At 44.9% G+C, this 18,806-nt stretch overlaps 1 protein-coding gene across 2 annotated transcripts in view; it reads right to left on the bottom strand.

The window, feature by feature from the left end:
* CSMD1 (CUB and Sushi multiple domains 1) overlaps nucleotides 1-18,806 on the bottom strand; it is a 1,381,920-nt gene that overhangs the window by 205,700 nt on the left and 1,157,414 nt on the right. For both annotated transcript variants that reach the window (XM_075268411.1, XM_075268410.1), the window contains 3 exons: nucleotides 15,927-16,130; nucleotides 3,990-4,114; nucleotides 3,613-3,709 (listed from right to left, as the gene is read on the bottom strand). In XM_075268411.1, coding sequence (XP_075124512.1) covers nucleotides 3,613-3,709; nucleotides 3,990-4,114; nucleotides 15,927-16,130 — 426 coding nt within the window. The remainder of the gene's footprint in view (nucleotides 1-3,612; nucleotides 3,710-3,989; nucleotides 4,115-15,926; nucleotides 16,131-18,806) is intronic.

The raw sequence follows: 18,806 nt of genomic DNA, 5'->3' as shown, positions 1-18,806 counted from the left end.
GTTCATTACTTTCTATTTTTCTTACCTGGGGAGTTTTTGGCTGCGCAGTGTCTGGGGTGGCATCCTGGCGCTGCGGGGTTGTCCTGTCGTGGGTATTGGTGCACACCTTCTGACTTGCATGCGCGCACTGCTGGTAGGCAGCTTTATTTCCTGGTGGATTAGTCTGTCCTCCCATTTGCACCTGGGAGGAGTGGTCTCTACTCTGTATTTAAACCCATGCCTCCCATGGTTCTGTGCTGAGTGTCGCTTTTACAGAGCTAGGCCTTAGCAGGAGGAGTAGGTGGTTATCTTGGATAGAGGAAGTTCCGTGGTTGGTTTTTGGGAGGTTTGGGTGAATGAGTTGGTTTGTGTGTTTTCCCTTCTGTGTTCACCAATCCTACCTCTGTGTATAATTGACTGTGTGAGTGAATTGCCTTATCCTTTGATTTCTACTCAGTTTCCCTGTGTTTGTTTCCTAGTGTAAGGTTCCTTCCCATATTTGTTTGGGGGAGTCCTTTCCCACACTTTTCCTGTGTGCTGCTTGTGTTGTTAGTCAGCGCACACCCTTGTCAGTCCCTGTCAGTAGCAGCTTCACTTGTTCGTTAGGGGTGACCCCTTTAGTCTCCAGTCCCTAGAGATCTTATAGGGCATTCCTTCTCCCACTTCCCTCTAGGCCTACGGTATCAGTGAGAGAGGAGCTGTCGGGGTCAGGCTTAGCCTGAGTACAGCCGACCCACACCCGTGAGGCAGGGACCAGGATAGCTAGTGGGAGTAGTGGGAGATTCCCTACTGCTATTTCTTAGCCCCGATGCAGCTACCTGGACTGACATAACAGTAAGGACCTGGAAGGGGGAGGTCCTTTAGTGCTACTGCTCTGTTATTGGCTTGTCATGAGGTCACGTGACTGTGATGTCATCAAAGGCCCTGTAACTACTGGTATGTAATATCTGCAGATAAGGTTGAGTCTAAATCCTAGTAGCTTCGCCCACACCAAGTCCGATCACATGGTCATGATGTCATCAGAGGTCCTTTAGCACACTAGGATTTAGCATCTACCCTGCAGATGAGTGGCCAGGATTCATTGTGTCTTATGGAAGATGTCTGTTGTATGGAGGAGAGGAAGCTACAGTAAAGTGACACACAGGTACCTTCCTTTAGTTACTATTCTTTTTAATGTCGGGCATTTGGGGTTATTAATTTAGTTTCAGTAACTCCATGTGCCTGACATTAATAACAGTTAACCCCATCATGTCCCTCATATTATCCCCTGTGTGTCCCATATAAGGGTTACTGATATGTGAGACACATGAGGGTACTAACGAAGGACCTTAATTATGAAGATACCTAATTATTACCTCCATATGTCCCACATATCAGTAACTCTTATGTGAGGCACACAGGGGGTTAATGTGAGGGACATGATGGGGTTAACTGCTATTACTATGATCCCCATGGAGTTACTAAGCTGCAATGCACATGACCAGACTTATCTGCAATGGTGGATTTCCTCCCCTCAGCTTATACTCGAGTAAATAAGTTTTCCCAGTTTTTGTGGTAAAATTAGGGGTCTCGGCTTATATTCGGGTTGGCTTATACTCGAGTATATACAGTAATATATATTAATATTATTTTAAGTACCTTTGAAATTAGGCTTATATGGGCACATTTATATACATTTATATAGTTACAATTATCCCTATACCAACCACAATATTAAGCCACCCATTTTTATAACATTGGCATCAAATGGCATTTGGAAAAGGGGGGGTCAACATTGATGAAGACTACATAGTTACATAGTAGATGAGGTTGGATGAAGACATCATTCTATCAAGTCCAACCTATAACCCTTCAATCCCCTACAGTGTTGCTCAAGGGGAAGTAAAAAAATATCCCATGAGGCTCACGCCAATTTCCCCATTCCAGGGGAAAAAAATCCTTTCAAAGCCAAAGCAAATTCCACCTAGCAGTCATTTAATATATAGTACATCAAGAGTGCATTCACATTACAAGAATATGCTAAATCAAATTTACCTGCAGATTTCTGAGAATCAGATCTCCAAGTAAATAGAATACATCTTCCAATATTTTGTGATATACACCATAGCTCACCTATACTTAGAATAAACTACTAGAGTTCTGCAGGAAACTTAAAGGGTTAAAGAAGAATAGAGAAGTCCACCCAGGCATAGGAAAAAAACAAAAAAATTATAGGAGATTTCAAAGAACAAGGGCTCAGAAAACGGCATGGTGGGCTGTTACTGGTGTAAGAAAATTAATCTACAGCACACATGGCATCTGCAGCTGAGCAGTGAGAGACTGGATGGTAAATCTTATTTTACAAGACAATACAGAGCAATATACATTCACGCATGGGTGCATTTAATAAGCTGGAAACAGGCAGATGTGTGATAATAATTTGATGAGATATCAATCAAACAACAGACAAACAGGATATTAGAAAAAAGTTAGTAGTTTTTCTTTTTCAGTATAGATTTTGATATTGTCAAAAGAAAATAACTTAATTAGAAAGTCCTAGAACTACAGAACATTGGAAGAACAAAGGAAATTAAAATTAATGTGTGGATTCATGATACAGCACTTATAGAAATCTATTGTGTTTTACTGTACTATTTATATTTTACCATCTACATTTTTACTTTTTTCTCAGACAGGCTCCATACACACAAGCTCAGGTTTTATCGGCAATTGCAGATAAAACTGTGAACCGATTTATTTCTATACACATGTCCGCAGTTTTACGGACCATAGAAAAGGACCAAAAATGATGACGCATGTCTTATTCTTGGCTGCATTTGCAGCACAGACAAGTGCAGAGGATCATACTGACAAAAGTGGGGGATCCGTCTTTTTACAGATCCGCGATTGTGTGACATACAAGTACTAATACATTGTGGATTGCGGATCAGTATTTACAGACTATAAAAACCACTATGGTTATATGTATGTAGCCTTATATGCTGTATCCTATCAGATGCTGTATCATGGAGATAGAGATTGCCCCAGTACAGCGAAGCAGTACAGTGCTGAGCAGATAGACCATACTGTCATACAAAGGATGTTTATTGCCCCAAAGTACACATCTATAGGGTCCCAGCATAGATTCACATGGTTATGTACACATGGCTCCACAAAGAGTATGACCCTTTAGTCAAGTATATATTGATTTCCTAGCAGCATAATCTATATTATAATGAGAATTTCTCAAATACACACATAAATTACATTTACAGTATGTATGTTGCACACAGCAAAGGTAAATTCCTACTTATATAAGAAGATGAAGCATAAAAAGGTATACTTAATTGGTTTTAATCAACATAACAAGCAGATTGGCATGTACAGTAGATATGCTGTCCCTTATCTTTTATCTCAGGTGGACATATCCAGATACATGTGTCACAAGGGGATTAACTTTGCAAGACAATATTGTTTTGTGATACGTATCTTTATGCAGTTCTCCAATAGTTGAGAATTGATATGCGGTTTTTCAAGCTTTTGATCATCATGTTGTAATATTATATTGAATGGACACATCTGTTGTCACATGTTAAAATTGTAAGATCTACATAATAATACAGTATAAACATGATAATTTCTAAAGATATTTACCAGAAAAACTACCAAGTCGTGGAGAATTCATATCTGAGCCATCATAAATCTCAAGGGAATCCCAGTTATGTTCTGTTGCGAAACTCAAAACTTGTATCTGTCAAACAAAGTAGACATAACATAATATGTTACATAACATGTCCTTGATGTCGCTGATAAAGACCTTCAAGTGGGTGACCATTGTACACAATGAAGGTTTTAAAACACTTATGACTATTGAGTTTAATTCCATTACACTTCTCATTCACCTCTTAAAATCAAGGCTGATGCTTTGCCCCTTTACCCTATGAGCAATAATATTACAACCATCATGGCAATTCTTAGTAAATTCACGTTGAATGGTCTTGATGACTATCTTCTTTATAAAACAGGCTTACCTGAATTCCTGATCCTTCTGTCACTATAATCCGCCATATACAATTCAAGCTATTGCCATAGGGTTCTGGAAAACCAGGAGATAATATTGTTCCTCTTCTCTCTGTAAAATTTCCACTACATGGCACTGTAAGAGAAGCATTAAGTTGATATATTCACATGTAGATCAGTACTACTGATAATTTAATTCATTATTTTCATTTCATAAAAATATTACATTATAAAATCTCACCTAAAGTGTACCTAAACTTTTGAACAACTTTTCTGCAATCATTTGTGACATTAATAAATATTGTAATATACTTTATTCATGGAATTTGGCTTCTTTCTATCAAATTATTTGCTGAAATCTACATTTTGCCCATTGTTTCTCTAGGAGAGGGGTCATATTAAACAATCCAGTTCTACCTTATTACCTCCAGAGATATCACCAGCTGAAAATGCATTTGGGATATGGGAACTATATGCAGCTCCTACATAAAAGTATATTGAGAAATCCATATTAGAAACCAGATAACTTCTTTAAATTACTGTTAAAAGTGTAAATCTCATTAGTCTTCGCCTCCTTATCTCTGTCCTTAATCAATCCATCCTAAATGCAACTACTGTCCATCCAATGTTGCCTGCACTGCCTGCCCATTCAGTTCAGAAAACAGTTTCAGCGTATCACTCTTATTCATATTGCTGCTAGGGTTGAGCGATCGTGTTCAGCAAAAAAATCGGATTCCGATCGGTGATCGAGAAAATTTCACGATCGCGATCGGAATTCCGAACACGATCTTTTTAGGTGGGATCAAGATCGGTAGTATTTCCCACAATGCCTTCACACTGAGTATATAGCGTATACTCAGTGTGAAGGCTCCACTGCGGTTCCATAAGAATGTAGGAAGTAGGAGGCAGCCTTAACCCCCTGCGCGCCGGCTGCCTCCATTCATTCTAATGGGAGACTAAATTAGCATCTCTAGTAGCTACTTACCTCCAGAGATGGCAGCTCCGCTGCTCTTTGCTTCGCTGCCGGTCCAGCTGCAGTCTTCTTCTCCCTTCGCTGCCCCCTCCCTGCCAGGTTAGGAGAGTGTGGGTGGGTTAGGAGAGTGTGGGTGGGTACAGGGCAGGGAGACGTGACGTCTCCCCTTCCAGTACCCGCCCACACTCTCCTAACCCGCCCACACTCTCCTAACCTGGCGGGGAGGGGGCAGCGAATGGAGAAGAAGACTGCAGCTGGATCGGCAGCGAGGCGAAGAACAGCGAAGCAGCCATCTCTGGAGGTAAGTGGACACCAGGGGGGACTAAGTAGCCAGAGGATTAAAAAAAAATCCTCTGTCTACTTAGTGATTCACTACACAGCGTGGATTCTAACAATTGTTAGATTCCATGCTGTATAGTGAGTAGGATTGCTTTCAAAATCCGATCTCACTATAAAAAAATCCCATTGACTTGCATTGGGATCGGAATTGGGATCGAGATCGGGTTTGAATGAAAAATGATCGGAAATCGGATTTTAAAATCGATCCTGAAAAGTCAGGATCGGCTCAACCCTAATTGCTGCCCTTCTTATATCCAACAATCTGTTTCTATGATTCCAGGGCTCTCTATTCTTTCAGTAAGTTAAGACTAACAAGCTTCATAATGTTAACCTTTTACCCTCCAAAACTTTCCTTCAACTACGCAAGTTCCGTGGAATGTGGTACCTTTGACAACCAGGTCAATTCCCAATATTCACAATTTCCAACATCTAAAAACACTTTTAGACCCTTCTCAGAACCTGATCCCTTATATCACATTTAATTTAAGCACCAAGGCAAAGTTGCATTTTGTTGTTTCCTCTGGCATTGAGCACCGAGGGTACATGCCCCTCAGCTTCTCCCCTGACATACACAGACATGACCTGGGTGACTCACTTACAGCACACAATTTTCCTTTTGTATTACCCCTATTCCCTTATAGACTATAATTTGTTACTTGCAGTACCCTAATTTCTATTGCTTAATTTGTTGGGGTGGGTTCACGTTACTATCCTTAGGGAGATATCGTCACTCCTTGGGGAGAGACCACCATATAGGTGTGTGGAGACTCATTAAGCCTTTAGCACTCTACTTTGCAAGGGACCATGGGAAGAATATGCAAATCTGTCTTCCATGATGTAATTAGGAAGTCAGGTGCCTCAGTGTTGCAAACCAATAGAGGGCACTCACTGGAATGTGCAAGCCTGTCTTCTCTGATGTAGTTAGGAAGACAGAATCTCAGTGATATAGCCCAATAAAGGCTGCTCCCTTGCTCGACCTTCCAAGAGGCCTTTGTTTTGCAATGATGCTGGGATTATTACCAGGTATAGTCTCTCAACCGATGATGGCCGTTTCAATGTTATTGCATCTCGTCAGCCCGGTGTAGAGAAGACTAACCTGGTAGAAGTGAGAGGCTGACTTCCTAATTACATCATGGAAGACAGGTTACTATCCTTAGTCAGTTTACCTCTTCTGTCATAGGATGAGCGCAACAGACGTAAATAATAGAGATGAGCGAACAGTGTTCTATCGAACTCATGTTCGATCGGATATTAGGCTGTTCGGCATGTTCGAATCGAATCGAACACCGCGTGGTAAAGTGCGCCATTACTCGATTCCCCTCCCACCTTCCCTGGCGCCTTTTTTGCTCCAATAACAGCGCAAGGTAGGTGGGACAGGAACTACGACACCGGTGACGTTGAAAAAAGTAGGCAAAACCCATTGGCTGCCGAAAACATGTGACCTCTAATTTAAAAGAACAGCGACGCCCAGCTTCGCGTCATTCTGAGCTTGCAATTCACCGAGGACGGAGGTTTCCGTCCAGCTAGCTAGGGCTTAGATTCTGGGTAGGCAGGGACAGGCTAGGATAGGAAGGAGAAGACAACCAACAGCTCTTATAAGAGCTAAATTCCAGGGAGAAGCTTGTCAGTGTAACGTGGCACTGACGGGCTCAATCGCTGCAACCCAGCTTTCCCAGGATCCTGAATGGAATACACTGTCAGTGTATTCCCGTATACCCGATATATACCCCGATACCCGTTCCAACGGTGTGCCCCCCCACCTTCACCCCAGAAATACCCTGCAAGTCCCCTAGCAATAGAATTGGGGCTATATACACCCACAATTTTTACTACTGGTATACAGTGCCATTGTCTGACTGGGAATTCAAAGAATATATTGGGAATACAAATACCCTCATTTCTTGCTACTGCCATATAGTGCCAGTGTCTGACTGGGAATTCAAAGAATATATTGGGGTTACGTGCACCCACAATTTTTACTACTGGTATACAGTGCCATTGTCTGACTGGGAATTCAAAGAATATATTGGGAATACAAATACCCTCATTTCTTGCTACTGCCATATCGTGCCAGTGTCTGACTGGGAATTCAAAGAATATATTGGGGTTACGTGCACCCACAATTTTTACTACTGGTATACAGTGCCATTGTCTGACTGGGAATTCAAAGAGTATATTGGGAATACAAATACCCTCATTTCTTGCTACTGCCATATAGTGCCAGTTTCTGACTGGGAATTCAAAGAATATATTGGGGTTACGTGCACCCACAATTTTTACTACTGGTATACAGTGCCAATTTCTAACTAGGAATTCAAAATGCGCAAGGCTCCCGGAAAGGGACGTGGACGAGGCCGTGGGCGAGGTCGGGGGAATGGTTCTGGGGAGCAAGGTAGCAGTGAAGCCACAGGGCGTCCCGTGCCTACTCCTGTGGGGCAGCAAGCATTGCGCCACTCCACAGTGCCAGGGTTGCTTGCCACATTAACTAAACTGCAGGGTACAAACCTTAGTAGGCCCGAGAACCAGGAACAGGTCTTGCAATGGCTGTCAGAGAACGCTTACAGCACATTGTCCAGCAGCCAGTCAGACTCTGCCTCCTCTCCTCCTATTACCCAACAGTCTTGTCTTCCTTCCTCCCAAAATTCCGAAGCTTTACAGAACAATAACCCAAACTGTCCCTGCTCCCCAGAGCTGTTCTCCGCTCCTTTCATTGTCCCTCAACCTGCCTCTCCACGTCACGATTCCACGAACCTAACAGAGGAGCATCTGTGTCCAGATGCTCAAACACTAGAGTCTCCTCCATCTCCGTTCGATTTGGTGGTGGATGACCAGCAACCCACCCTCATCGACGATGATGTGACGCAGTTGCCGTCAGGGCATCCAGTTGACCGGCGCATTGTGCGGGAGGAGGAGATGAGACAGGAGTTGGAAGAGGAAGTGGTGGATGATGAGGACACTGACCCGACCTGGACAGGGGGGATGTCAAGCGGGGAAAGTAGTGTGGATGTTGAGGCAGGTGCAGCACCAAAAAGGGTAGCTAGAGGCAGAGGCAGAGGTCAGCAGCTTAGGCGAAGCCAGGCCACACCCGGAATCTCCCAAGATGTTCCAGTTCGTACCCAGCCCCGAAAAACTCCCACCTCGAGGGCACGTTTCTCGAAGGTGTGGAGTTTTTTCAAGGAATGCGCCGAGGACAGATATAGTGTTGTCTGCACAATTTGCCTCTCGAAATTGATTAGGGGCTCTGAGAAGAGCAACCTGTCCACCACTTCAATGCGCCGTCATTTGGAATCCAAGCACTGGAATCAGTGGCAGGCAGCAACGGCAGGACAAAGGCCGCCTGCCGTTCACGCCACTGCCACTGCCTCTGCCACTGCCTCTGCCACTGCCACTGCTGACTGTGCTGGCGATGCACTCCAGAGGACGAGCCAGGACACCACTTCATCTGCCTCCGCCACTTTGTTGACTTCTACCTCATCCTCCCCTGGTCCTGTCTTATCTCCTTCTCCTGCACCATCAAAGGCACCATCAGGCGTTTCTTTACAACAACCCACCATCTCTCAGACATTGGAGCGGCGGCAGAAATACACTGCTAACCACCCACACGCGCAAGCCTTGAACGCCAACATCGCTAAACTGCTGGCCCAGGAGATGTTGGCGTTCCGGCTTGTTGAAACTCCCGCCTTCCTGGACCTGATGGCAACTGCGGCACCTCGCTATGCCGTCCCTAGCCGTCACTACTTCTCCCGGTGTGCCGTCCCCGCCTTGCACCAGCACGTGTCACTCAACATCAGGCGGGCCCTTAGTTCCGCGCTTTGCACAAAGGTCCACTTGACCACCGACGCGTGGACAAGTGCATGCGGACAGGGACGCTACATTTCACTGACGGCACACTGGGTGAATGTAGTTGAGGCTGGGACTGCTTCCCAAACTGGCCCGGTGTACCTCGTCTCCCCGCCTAACATTCCTGGCAGGGACACGAGAAGAACACCCCCCTCCTCCTCCTCCTCTACCGCCTCCTCCTCCGCCACCGCCTCCTCCTCCGCCACCGCCTCCTCCTCCGCTGTTAGATTGACCCCAGCTACGAGTTGGAAACGTTGCAGCACTGGTGTTGGTAGACGTCAGCAGGCTGTGCTGAAGCTGATCAGCTTGGGGGACAGACAGCACACTGCCTCCGAGGTGAGGGATGCCCTCCTCGATGAGACGGCAATATGGTTTGAGCCGCTGCACCTGGGCCCAGGCATGGTCGTTTGTGATAACGGCCGGAACCTGGTAGCAGCTCTGGAGCTTGCCGGACTCCAACATGTTCCATGCCTGGCCCACGTCTTCAACCTAGTGGTGCAACGTTTCCTAAAGAGCTACCCCAATGTTCCAGAGCTACTGGTGAAAGTGCGGCGCATGTGCGCCCACTTTCGCAAGTCGACAGTAGCCGCTGCTAGCTTAAAATCTCTCCAGCAACGCCTGCATGTGCCACAACACCGGCTTTTGTGCGACGTCCCCACACGCTGGAACTCAACGTTTCAGATGTTGAATAGAGTGGTTGAGCAGCAGAGACCTTTGATGGAATACCAGCTACAAAACCCTAGGGTGCCACAAAGTCAGCTGCCTCAGTTTCACATCCATGAGTGGCCATGGATGAGAGACCTTTGTGACATCCTACGGGTCTTTGAGGAGTCCACAAGGAGGGTGAGCTCTGAGGATGCGATGGTGAGCCTTACAATCCCGCTCTTGTGTGTTCTGAGAGAATCCCTGATTGACATCAGGGATAACTCAGATCACACAGAGGAGTTAGGGATAGCATCCGATCCGTCACAGCTGGAGAGTAGGTCCACACATCTGTCCGCTTCACTGCGTTTAATGGAGGAGGAGGAGGAGGAGGAGGAGGAAGAAGAGTTGTCCGATGATGTGATGGTGATACAGGAGGCTTCCGGGCAACTTCGAATCGTCCCATTGTTGCAGCGCGGATGGGTAGACATGGAGGATGAGGAGGAAATGGAGATTGAACTTTCCGGTGGGGCCAGAGGAGTCATGCCAACTAACACTGTGGCAGACATGGCTGAGTTCATGTTGGGGTGCTTTACAACCGACAAGCGTATTGTCAAAATCATGGAGGACAACCAGTACTGGATCTTTGCTATCCTTGACCCCCGGTATAAAAACAACATCTCGTCTTTTATTCCGGTAGAGGGGAGGGCCAATCGCATCAATGCTTGCCACAGGCAATTGGTGCAGAATATGATGGAGATGTTTCCAGCATGTGACGTTGGCGGCAGGGAGGGCAGTTCCTCCAGTAGGCAACCAAGTTCTCACCGGTCCACACAAACGAGGGGCACACTGTCTAAGGTCTGGGACACCTTGATGGCACCCCCTCGCCAAAGTGCCGCCACGGAGGGTCCTAGTGTCACCAGGCGTGAGAAGTATAGGCGCATGTTGCGGGAATACCTTTCCGACCACAGCCCTGTCCTCTCCGACCCCTCTGCGCCCTACACGTATTGGGTGTCGAAGTTGGACCTGTGGCTTGAACTTGCCCTATATGCCTTGGAGGTGCTGTCCTGTCCTGCCGCCAGCGTCCTATCTGAGAGGGTGTTCAGTGCAGCCGGTGGCATCATCACTGACAAGCGCACCCGTCTGTCAGCTGAGAGTGCCGACCGGCTCACTTTGATAAAAATGAACCACCACTGGGTAGAGCCGTCATTTTTGTGCCCACCTGTGTAAAGCACCCCAACATGAAACTCCATGTCTGTACTCAACCTCTCCAATTCCTCCGCATCCTCATACTCATCCACCATAAGCGTTGCACAATTCTGCTAATACTAGGCTCCCTCCACCCTGATTTCCCCCAACTCTGCTGGTTAGAGGCTCCCTCCACCCTGATTTCCACCAACTCTGCTGGTTAGAGGCTCCCTCCACCATGAATTTGCCCAAACTGGGCTGTTTAGAGGCTCCCTCCACCATGAATTTGCCCAAACTGGGCTGTTTAGAGGCTCCCTCCACCATGAATTGGTCCAAACTGGGTTTTTTAGAGGCTCCCTCCACCATGAATTGGTCCAAACTGGGCTGGTTAGAGGCTCCCTCCACCATGAATTTGCCCAAACTGGGCTGTTTAGAGGCTCCCTCCACCATGAATTGGTCCAAACTGGGCTGGTTAGAGGCTCCCTCCACCATTAATTGGTCCAAACTGGGCTGGTTAGAGGCTCCCTCCACCATTAATTGGTCCAAACTGGGCTGGTTAGAGGCTCCCTCCACCATGAATTGGTCCAAACTGGGTTTTTTAGAGGCTCCCTCCACCATGAATTGGTCCAAACTTGGCTGTTTAGAGGCTCCCTCCACCATGAATTGGTCCAAACTGGGCTGGTTAGAGGCTCCCTCCACCATTAATTGGTCCAAACTGGGCTGGTTAGAGGCTCCCTCCACCATGAATTTGCCCAAACTGGGCTGTTTAGAGGCTCCCTCCACCATGAATTTGCCCAAACTGGGCTGTTTAGAGGCTCCCTCCACCATGAATTGGTCCAAACTGGGTTTTTTAGAGGCTCCCTCCACCATGAATTGGTCCAAACTGGGCTGGTTAGAGGCTCCCTCCACCATTAATTGGTCCAAACTGGGGTGGTTAGAGGCTCCCTCCACCATTAATTGGTCCAAACTGGGCTGGTTAGAGGCTCCCTCCACCATTAATTGGTCCAAACTGGGCTGGTTAGAGGCTCCCTCCACCATTAATTGGTCCAAACTGGGCTGTTTAGAGGCTCCCTCCACCATTAATTGGTCAAACTGGGCTGGTTAGAGGCTCCCTCCACCATGAATTTGCCCAAACTGGGCTGTTTAGAGGCTCCCTCCACCATGAATTGGTCCAAACTGGGTTTTTTAGAGGCTCCCTCCACCATGAATTTGCCCAAACTGGGCTGGTTAGAGGCTCCCTCCACCATGAATTGGTCCAAGCTGGGTTTTTTAGAGGCTCCCTCCACCATGAATTTGCCCAAACTGGGCTGGTTAGAGGCTCCCTCCACCATGAATTGGTCCAAACTGGGCTGGTTAGAGGCTCCCTCCACCATGAATTTGCCCAAACTGGGCTGTTTAGAGGCTCCCTCCACCATTAATTGGTCCAAACTGGGCTGGTTAGAGGCTTCCTCCACCATGAATTTGCCCAAACTGGGCTGTTTAGAGGCTCCCTCCACCATGAATTGGTCCAAACTGGGTTTTTTAGAGGCTCCCTCCACCATGAATTGGTCCAAACTGGGCTGGTTAGAGGCTCCCTCCACCATGAATTGGTCCAAACTGGGTTTTTTAGAGGCTCCCTCCACCATGAATTTGCCCAAACTGGGCTGGTTAGAGGCTCCCTCCACCATGAATTGGTCCAAACTGGGCTGGTTAGAGGCTCCCTCCACCATTAATTGGTCCAAACTGGGCTGGTTAGAGGCTCCTTCCACCATTAATTGGTCCAAACTGGGCTGGTTAGAGGCTCCCTCCACCATGAATTTGCCCAAACTGGGCTGGTTAGAGGCTCCCTCCACCATGAATTGGTCCAAACTGGGTTTTTTAGAGGCTCCCTCCACCATGAATTTGCCCAAACTGGGCTGTTTAGAGGCTCCCTCCACCATGAATTGGTCCAAACTGGGCTGGTTAGAGGCTCCCTCCACCATGAATTGGTCCAAACTGGGCTGGTTAGAGGCTCCCTCCACCATTAATTGGTCCAAACTGGGCTGGTTAGAGGCTCCCTCCACCATGAATTGGTCCAAACTGGGTTTTTTAGAGGCTCCCTCCACCATGAATTTGCCCAAACTGGGCTGTTTAGAGGCTCCCTCCACCATGAATTGGTCCAAACTGGGCTGGTTAGAGGCTCCCTCCACCATTAATTGGTCCAAACTGGGCTGGTTAGAGGCTCCCTCCACCATTAATTGGTCCAAACTGGGCTGGTTAGAGGCTCCCTCCACCATGAATTTGCCCAAACTGGGCTGGTTAGAGGCTCCCTCCACCATGAATTGGTCCAAACTGGGTTTTTTAGAGGCTCCCTCCACCATGAATTTGCCCAAACTGGGCTGGTTAGAGGCTCCCTCCACCATGAATTTCCCAAAACTTGGCTGTTTAGAGGCTCCCTCCACCATGAATTGGTCCAAACTGGGCTGGTTAGAGGCTCCCTCCACCATGAATTTCCCAAAACTTGGCTGTTTAGAGGCTCCCTCCACCATGAATTGGTCCAAACTGGGCTGGTTAGAGGCTCCCTCCACCATTAATTGGTCCAAACTGGGCTGGTTAGAGGCTCCCTCCACCATGAATTGGTCCAAACTGGGTTTTTTAGAGGCTCCCTCCACCATGAATTTGCCCAAACTGGGCTGTTTAGAGGCTCCCTCCACCATGAATTGGTCCAAACTGGGCTGGTTAGAGGCTCCCTCCACCATTAATTGGTCCAAACTGGGCTGGTTAGAGGCTCCCTCCACCATTAATTGGTCCAAACTGGGCTGGTTAGAGGCTCCCTCCACCATGAATTTGCCCAAACTGGGCTGGTTAGAGGCTCCCTCCACCATGAATTGGTCCAAACTGGGTTTTTTAGAGGCTCCCTCCACCATGAATTTGCCCAAACTGGGCTGGTTAGAGGCTCCCTCCACCATGAATTGGTCCAAACTGGGGTTTTTAGAGGCTCCCTCCACCATGAATTTGCCCAAACTGGGGTGTTTAGAGGCTCCCTCCACCATGAATTTGCCCAAACTCTGCTGGTTAGAGGCTCAATCCACCCTGATTTTCAAAACAAATGTTGGTGCCAACCTCAACTTACTACAAGGGCCAAATTCACTGCTGGTGACAAGCTCTCCTCACTGCAAGTGCCAAATACACATGTTTCAAGGTGTTTTCCTACTGTCAGAGAGGTGGTATTGAGTGTGTAAAGTGTGTAGTTGTTAGGCTGTGATGTTGGGGTAATAGAGGGTCTTTGGTGTGTTAGATGCCCCCAGACATGCTTCCCCTGCTGTCCCAGTGTCATTCCAGAGGTGTTGGCATCATTTCCTGGGGTGTCATAGTGGACTTGGTGACCCTCCAGACACGGATTTGGGTTTCCCCCTTAACGAGTATCTGTTCCCCATAGACTATAATGGGGTTCGAAACCCGTTCGAACACACGAACATTGAGCGGCTGTTCGAATCGAATTTCGAACCTCGAACATTTTAATGTTCGCTCATCTCTAGTAAATAACAATAGAATGGCTGATGCAGACAGAGAGCGTCTAATTTATTTTACGTTAAGGTGAATGCACATGGCGGGTGATTCTTCTGTATCGGTCACTCAATCACCATGTATGTCCATTGCTCTAATCTAATAATGGTTGAGAGCAATGGATTCAAATGGCAGTAGTGTGAACCCACCCTTACTCTGTAATGTCTCAATCTCTTTATATCTTACTTAAACACTATGTTTTAAAGCGCAATGGAATATGTTGGCCTTATATAAATACATATACTAATATATAATATCTATCATGACCCAAAATTTTAAAGGCAATGCCATTTTTGACATTGTACAGAGCATGGAGAGACGTATACTCCAATGCAGTATATTAATAAAGATTGTAGAGTGAGAATTCAGGAGAATACAGTGTCTGGTATTGAACTATACTTGGTTATACTTGGATTTATTCACTATTAGTATTCTATAGAGAAAAGTTTTGATAAAACATAATATTTTAGACATATATCATTACAAATATAATTTTACAATATTAACTGGGAATAACGCATGAGGACCTAAACTGCTATAATAGCACTGATAAATCTCCCCAATTGTGTCCACACTTTTTGACTTATTGTAACTAAAATTTCTAATAAAATTGTTAAAATGTAAAACCATTTTAAGATATGGAAGCACCGAGGTTAATTAAAAGTAAAATCTGTCAAGATTCCTTATTCATATAGGAAAAAGACGTTACAGGAAAAAGAATTTGGTACAATCTACTTTTAATTTACATAATTTATTTTAGGAATATTTACTTCTACCAGTGACATTATTACCCATTGCTACGGGAATAGTTCTTTTATAAGGAATCTTAACATTTACCAGATCCTTACTACAGTGTTCAAATGTTTGAATATCAATGCCATAAAGTTCTTAAGCCCTTGCCTCTTGTCTTCCCTGAGGCCCCTTTACTGGCACTTGGGGCTTAATAATAATAAAAAAAAAAATCAATAAGGACTCATCTGCCTTTATTAATATGTGTCCACTGAATACTCCAGATAAGACAGTCATTTTCAAAGGTGATTTTCATTATGAAAAGAAAACATTGACATTCTTTTCGGAGGCTGCTTTGTTGCATTATCTATTTAACAGTAGAGAATAAAAGGCTTGCAGTCTGGAGTACATTGGATTGATTTGTACATCATCTGAAGATTCATAAGGTCGGATCTTAATATACAGTTGCCACTTCTCTGCTTATCATATTCCTACCAATCTGTGCGACTCAGACATCATTTTATTATACGATATTCCATATGCAGATTCACGTCAGTGTGATAGACAATGATTATAACAGACTGTAGAAATAGATGACTTATGAAGTTATACGCAGAATGAAAACTAATAATTGGCTGCAGAAAATCACATTAATAGATTGCACAATATTACTGTAGTTGCTTATGTATTTAATGTATACAAATGATTTTACCTAAACAGCTTGGTACTGTATCATTCCATTGTGCTAATGCATTGGGGACTCTCTGACAGCGAATAGCTTTAGATCCTTGGAGTAAGTATCCAGGGTTACATTCAAATCGAACTACAGAACCTGCAGAAAAATCAGAGCCAATTCTTCTGCCGTATCTGGGCTCAGGAACTGAGCTGCACTGAGTATCGCTTGTACGAGGGACAGCTGGAAAATAAAATATTAACATGAAATTAAATGTGTCAGGAGAAATATCAGCAAGATGCAAAGAAAATGTTAAATAAAAAAATATGGGAAATAGTTAATGTTGCAGAAGGTTTACTAGGTCATGTGCTCACATCTGACCCAGGCTTCAAAGTTTATTCTCTTAGGAAGGACAATATGGGCTATGAGACTTGACCGTACACATTGTAAGAATCAGAAAGATATCAGAATTCTGGTGCTGATTGTGTCACATGCAGTGGCCTAACTAGGAATGGCGGGGCCCCGTGGCAAACATAGTGGCTCCTGCACACAGTATTATGCCCCATAGTGGCCACTTTACACAGTATGATGCCCCATAGTGGCCCCTGCACACAGTATTGTGCCCCATTGTGGACCTCACACAAACATTTATTAAACTTTGGGATCTTTTCAGAGCCCAGAGTATAATAATCAGAGACCAAGGGAAGGATATAAACATGAAAACACTGTTACTTACCTCTCCTGGGCTCTGGCGCACTCCGCTGTGAAGTTGTTTATTTTCAATGATGGAAGAAACGTCACTTGAGCTGGGGCTTGTGTCGTGACGCATAAGAACACAGGCCATGGCCCATGTGATGTCTGTGATGTCACCAAGTAGGCCTAAAGCCTTCTGGAGCATAGGAGATGTAAGTAAGTGTTTTTTTATGTTACTTTTCCGCTCCTAGTCCTCCAATCATTACACTTGGGGATCTGAAAAGACCCCCTTAGTAAAATAATAATTTTTGTGGGGTTCACGAGCTTTACTTACCAATCGTGGCTCCTGCTCACAGCATCCACAGAAGATAAAACATTGGCGGCCATGAGCAGGAGCCGGGATCAGTAAGTAAATAGGGCCTGTTACCTGTTGGAGTTACTCCAGCAGGTAACAGCCTATTAAAAAAAATCCACAGCGGCTGCTAATGTCCCAGGCCCTGTGGCAGCCACTACCACTACTACCCCAGTAGTTAAACCCCTGGTCACATGTGCATACAATTTAATTCATTTCAGAAGAAAGCTAGTATGTGCTAGAATTGTGACTGTACGCTAATACTATAACTGTACGCATAATACTGGCCTAAATTATACCAGCCAAGTCTAAAGAAGAAAATCAAGATGTGCCAAATGGCCCAAAGATGTATCAAATCTATTAAACAGCATGTGCAACTGTGATAGTTTTGGAGCAACTTCTGTATTCCTACCGTTTATGCTGTCCAAATGTTAAAGGATTTTCCTTTACCAGTTAACAATTTACAAAAAAATGCAGCTTTTCAGCAATGTGTTTACCTCAGATAAAAGTAGCAATTGCAACATCTTCAGTACACATTTTACAACTAGTTATGAGCCTTTAGTGTCAGAAATCATAATGCTATATATTACATATGATCCATAATACTATACATAATACATAGTAGAATAGTACAATAATACTATGACACTAAATGTAGTATAATATAGTAGTATATATAGTATAGCGGATACATTATGCACTAACGCAATTTTTTTTCTTTTTTACCTTTTCCATCAATACCACTGCTACACAGGTGCTTGGTTTTATCTGGACACATTTGTATGGATATTGCTGTTTGTGGAAAAGAGAGCCATCTGATATGGACTTCATACTTTGTTCATCTCTCCGGAGGAAAGATTTTAAAGGATGAGGAATAAATTACTCTTTTTACTTGAAATGGTAGGTGCCACAGTACAATTTTTTCTATATTCTCTTTGGGTACATTTTTACTATTCTTAAGCTGCTGAGCACCTCGATATTATTGAAGGGGAATCCTCTGTTTATCAAAATAATTCTGTATGTGGAAGAACAGAACAATATGGGTAAAGTTGAAGGAATTATTTCAATTTTTATTAAAGGCTTTTTCTGGAACTAAGTCCACCGGCACACAACCGTATGAATGGTCAGTGTGCTATCCAGATTTCCCCTGGATAGCACACTGATCTATTCATTTCTATGGGCTCATACACAGTGAATTACACAGTCACGTGTGCGGGCCAACAGTCTTGGCTGCAAAATACAGAACAAGTCCTATTCCTGTCCGATTTTGCCGTACTGCTTCAACAGTTCCTATCCAATGAATGAAATGGGCCGTGGAAGCATGACTGGTGCATTGGAGGCACATGGGTGACATTTGTGTGTCTCCCAAGCGCCACCCGTGCCGTTCATTCACAACCGCCAGTTAGCACACGGTTGTATGCAACTGGATTTAGATATCAATGATCAATCCTTATTATAGGTCATCAATATCAAATCAATAGGGACATCCAGTGTTTAATGAGCTGTCTGACAAGACAAAAAAATAAAATAAAATTAAATGACAGTTTTATGCAAGTCTTTTTGATAATGGAATAATGGAAGATTGTTAAAAGTCTCTGGGCCTTCAAGGTTCTCAAGGACCTTCAAGGTCTCTGGGCCATTCTCTGGGCCTTCAAGAAAAATACAAGTCCTAGATAAATACAAGAGGAAGGATAGGGTTAAAGAGCCTTAAGTGTCTCCAGAGAAGTCAAACAGACCACTGATTACTAAACTTGTTATCGCAATGGACTTCTCCATATGGAATGTAAATTGGATCCAGTTAATACGTTCAGAATAGGTATCAGGGACGGCTACTCTTCAGTGTCATGCAGTCTATAGCCTGGTTGCCAGAAGGA

This window comes from Leptodactylus fuscus, chromosome 3 (genome assembly GCF_031893055.1).
Source record: "Leptodactylus fuscus isolate aLepFus1 chromosome 3, aLepFus1.hap2, whole genome shotgun sequence".
Classification (NCBI taxonomy): domain Eukaryota; kingdom Metazoa; phylum Chordata; class Amphibia; order Anura; family Leptodactylidae; genus Leptodactylus; species Leptodactylus fuscus.
Note: the sequence above shows the minus strand (reverse complement) of the source record. Positions and strands in the feature narration are given on the sequence as shown.